At 41.3% G+C, this 4,046-nt stretch overlaps 1 protein-coding gene across 1 annotated transcript; it reads right to left on the reverse strand.

The window, feature by feature from the left end:
• Positions 1–1,039: 1,039 nt before the first annotated feature.
• On the reverse strand, positions 1,040–2,221 carry LOC149837467 (UPF0496 protein At4g34320-like). The gene has a single exon (XM_090008045.1). The coding sequence runs from the start codon at positions 2,219–2,221 to the stop codon at positions 1,040–1,042; it is 1,182 nt and encodes a 393-aa protein (XP_089864171.1).
• Between the last annotated feature and the right edge of the window lie 1,825 nt (positions 2,222–4,046).

Genomic DNA, 4,046 nt, shown 5'->3' on the forward strand with positions numbered 1-4,046 from the left:
AAAGAATGATGCCTATTCTGTTAGATCTAAATGGGTAAAATATTACATACCACAACACATCACCAACAAATCGTGCTTGAGTCTCAAATATGAACAAGGAATCTACAGTTTCCATGACTAGAAAATCACACCAAAAGGAAAAAAATAATATAAGCAAATATCAAAGTATTCACGGATGGAAATGAAGCAAAAATAAGATTCATTTCCTCCCAAGACAAAAAAAAAACAAAGGAGAAGATAACAATCTTCCAAATAACAGAGGAGCAACTAGCCCTCTCAATATATATATATATATATATATATATATATATATATATATATATATATATATATATATATATATATATATATATATATATATATATATATATATATATACAGAAAAGCAGAATAAGCACAGAGCAAAAGTTTACTTGGGATGGGAAAGTACTTATTTGTTGGGATCTCACACAATTGAACTAATGATGACCATTAGGGGGAGCTTACGATGATAAGAGTCTGACAACGATCGAAGGGAGTCCATGATGACTATCGGAGGGGGATTACGATGATTGAAAGGGTCTATGCTGGACAGGGGTGGGAGTTATGCCTGCACTGCTGCATGGAAGGATCGAGGGTGAGGGTTGTGCCATTGTCATCGTGGTGGGGCCAGGCCGATTGCGGAGGCTCAGGGGTAGAGCTGCGCCTGCACATAACGGAAGGATATAGAGAGAGTAGGGTTGGGGAAGAAAGAAGGTTCGAGAGAGAGCTTGGGGGCCTCAGGAGAGGCGGGTCCATGAGATTACTAATTGGGGGAGGGGCACGAGGCACCAGTGCCTACCCTGATATGGAGCACTGCCAGGTCAGGGTGGGCGATGATAACAAATTGAAAGGAAAACTTTAGCAATCTTTATTTATAACCATGAACTGCCATGAAAACCATAAAATGACGGTGAAGATGTGAACGTACATTTTTTCCCTATTTTAAAGAGAAGATGAGAATAAGCATAAAACAAAAACGTTGTTTCTGCCTGTTCTGTAACAACTTCATTTATGTGGTCTACTTCGCCCACCAACAAAGCCACGGTTTCTGGACTTCTGTTGTGCTCGAGCTAGAAAAAGGCATCTCCATGATCTTAGTCAACACCTCACCCCTCTTGATATCTAGGTGGTTCATGCAGGAGTCCACTTTCTGTATCAAACCATTGACGCAGACGAGTACTTCACTCGAGTTTTTCTCGATGTCATTCTTCAATTGTAAAATCTCTACTTCATTATGTGCTATTTTGACAGTGCCGCCCACAGCCCTCACGAGATCTCCCAACTTCTGCTCTAACTCCTCAACCAAAACAGCGATGGACTCTAACTCATGCAGCACTGCACTGCTTCTCTTCTCGAGATTGTTCATGGCGAAAAGAGGTGCCCTGAGTCCTAATTCGTCACCCTTCCAAAGTCCATCCAGCATTTTAGCCAGCGGACCCCAACTGGTGACCGAGATCGCCGCCGTGACTGCGCTTATGACCACCGGAGCCGCGTGCAATGCTCCTGCTATGATCGAACAGATCAAGGAAGCAGCAAAGACGGCGGCGAATATGGTGAAGATGATTTTCTTACACCACAATATTATTCTAAGCTTCTTCCTCAACGTAATTCTCTGTTGTTGTATCTTCTCCACCATGTGCTTGTGCTGCTTCAACACGGCCGGGAATGATTGCAGGAATTCGTCGGCAAAGCATCCGGCCGACTTGAAGCTGTTTAGCTCCTTCAACATGGTCTTCACCTTGGCCTTCTTCAATTTGAGTGGCGCCTTCGCCTTCCTTTTAGTGTCCTCTGGTGAGAACCCATTGCGGACGGCGGCCAAGAAGAAGGTCTGCTTCGTCTGCAAATTTATTAAGTCGTTCTTCAAAGAAAATAAAGAAGATATTGTTTTCATGCTGAGTTCCAGGTAGTCCTTGACGAGGCAGCGGATGCCATCGTTGCTGAAGATGTTCTCCTGGGAGTCCAGTATCACCGCCACGGTTTGGTTGTTGCAGTCGTGCAGGATGGATACAGCCCTTGTTAGGAGATCAAGAGAAAGGGTATTTCTACTTTCGAGAATTTGTAGGACACTGCCCATCCTTGTATGCAGCGTTTCGTGCATGCACATGAGGTTGTTATCTTGTTTGCAGGCTTTCTCATAAGGAACCACAAGTTTCGAGTATGCACCTGCAACATCTCCTGGCCTGAAGAAACAGTATCCCATTGATCAGAGCTGGTTAGCCTCTCTCTCTCTCTCTCTGGTGATGTTTTTTGCTTTCACCAAATGAGATTTTAAGTTTTTTCAAGGGAAGAACTGGCAAAAAGGGATGGAGAGGAGGGACTCATAATGCTGTGAGCCCATATAGCGTGTTTTGAACGAAAGAAAAGTCCCATTTGATGGAAAGAACTGACCAATTCAAAGTGAGAGGAGGGACTCATAATGCTGTGACCCCCCATGTAGTTGAAATTACACTTCATGATGTTGATTGATGATGATGAAGACGAATTGCTATCAAAGTGAGAGGAAACAATCAATGCAATGCAAGGAAACTTCGTCCCTTGAAAGGTCCTTATTGATCACAAAATGACGAATTTAGATCCCAGTCTCAACTGATCCATATAGCAAAAGGGGTTCACGCAGGTAAATGAGTCAGATTCACTTCTGAGGTAGGCATGTCTTAATCAGATTTTTTTTTTTTAGAAGGCAAACATTCTCATTTTACAACATATCGTTGACACCCAATTTTCACCAAGATGTTTTTTCCGTTCAAAATTCTATCTTTTCTCCACAGCAAGGTACTTTCAATCTAATTTTTGGGCTTCAAATAAATATCTTTTAGACTTTTCACCAAAAGAAGCGTTAAAGAGGAGATTCTCATATTTTTAACTAGCCAAAAATCAAGTCAGTTCGACATTAGAATCAAAAGTTATGGTTTAAACAAGTTCTCGGTCTCTAACAACAAGTTAGGTTATTGATAGCCCTTGTTAAATTGTCGTCGGAGCTTCTTCGAATTGTCATCATACTTGCTTTGTTTTCATCATTGTCTTTGAATTGTTGTCATTGTCCCTCATTTCAAAAATATGACATGATCCTCCCCTAATGACACCTTAAATGGTCATCAGGACCCCACAGTTTGTCACCATGTTTGATTCATGTCGCTAGTTGTCGTCAATGACTAGGTCTAATGACAACTAAGTTGCTGTTAAAGCTAGAGTTGTCGTCATCACTACTTATCGTCAGTGTTTCCCGATACCAACTTGTCGTCAGCGACCATTTTTTAGCGCCTTTAGAACTGGATTTGCCTTCTCAGCCTTTCAAACTTAGAAATGGAAAGCCATCCCTTACAAAATCCCCTTTCCTTAAAACAAAAGTTCATCCAACGCAAAAAATTATAACCAAATCTCAACCGCTTATATAAAACAACTCGTCAAGCAGTTGTCCATCTAGATGGATCCCGAATACACAAAAACCATATCTAAAACTAACTAGAAAACTATAAATAGGGGGTCACCCCCTTTATTTTAATATCTAGCGTCTATCTCTCCAAGCAATGACACTCTACTGAAATCTCTACAAGACCTAGCTTGGCTGACTTAGCCTAGTCGATCAAGACAACCTAGCCTAGCTTAGGATCCAGATCCTTTGTCTCACCCTCTTTTGGAGCCCATGCCTAGTCGAAGTGTCACCCATACTCCCCCGTGCTCGTCAACCTTAGAAAGGGCTACCTAAGCCCGATGTGAGATTTGATTTTAATTTTTGTTCATATATCATTCATTTATGTATTTTTCTCAATTTGTGATAATTCTAGCATTCATATATTTTTTGTTCTGTGTTTTTTCGAGTTTTGGTGGTTCCTACCACCAAACTCACCTTCTTGCACACAAGGTACGAATCTTCACAACGTTGTCACTCTAAAAACAATGATCGAGGGTTTCTGGTTTGGCCAGTCCTTGGTCATCGGAGGAGGAAAAGTGCTTTACCTTGAAGAATGGTCCCTACACTCTCTCAAAATTTGGATCCATTTCAGGTCAAATTCAAAGAAAAAATA

The sequence above is a fragment of the Nuphar pumila genome, chromosome 5 (assembly GCF_984573655.1).
Source record: "Nuphar pumila chromosome 5, dmNupPumi1.hap1.1, whole genome shotgun sequence".
NCBI lineage: Eukaryota > Viridiplantae > Streptophyta > Magnoliopsida > Nymphaeales > Nymphaeaceae > Nuphar > Nuphar pumila.

Excerpts from the sequence above, each read along its gene's own strand:
- LOC149837467 (XM_090008045.1), bottom strand. The coding sequence starts at position 2,221 with ATGGGATACTGTTTCTTCAGGCCAGGAGATGTTGCAGGTGCATACTCG.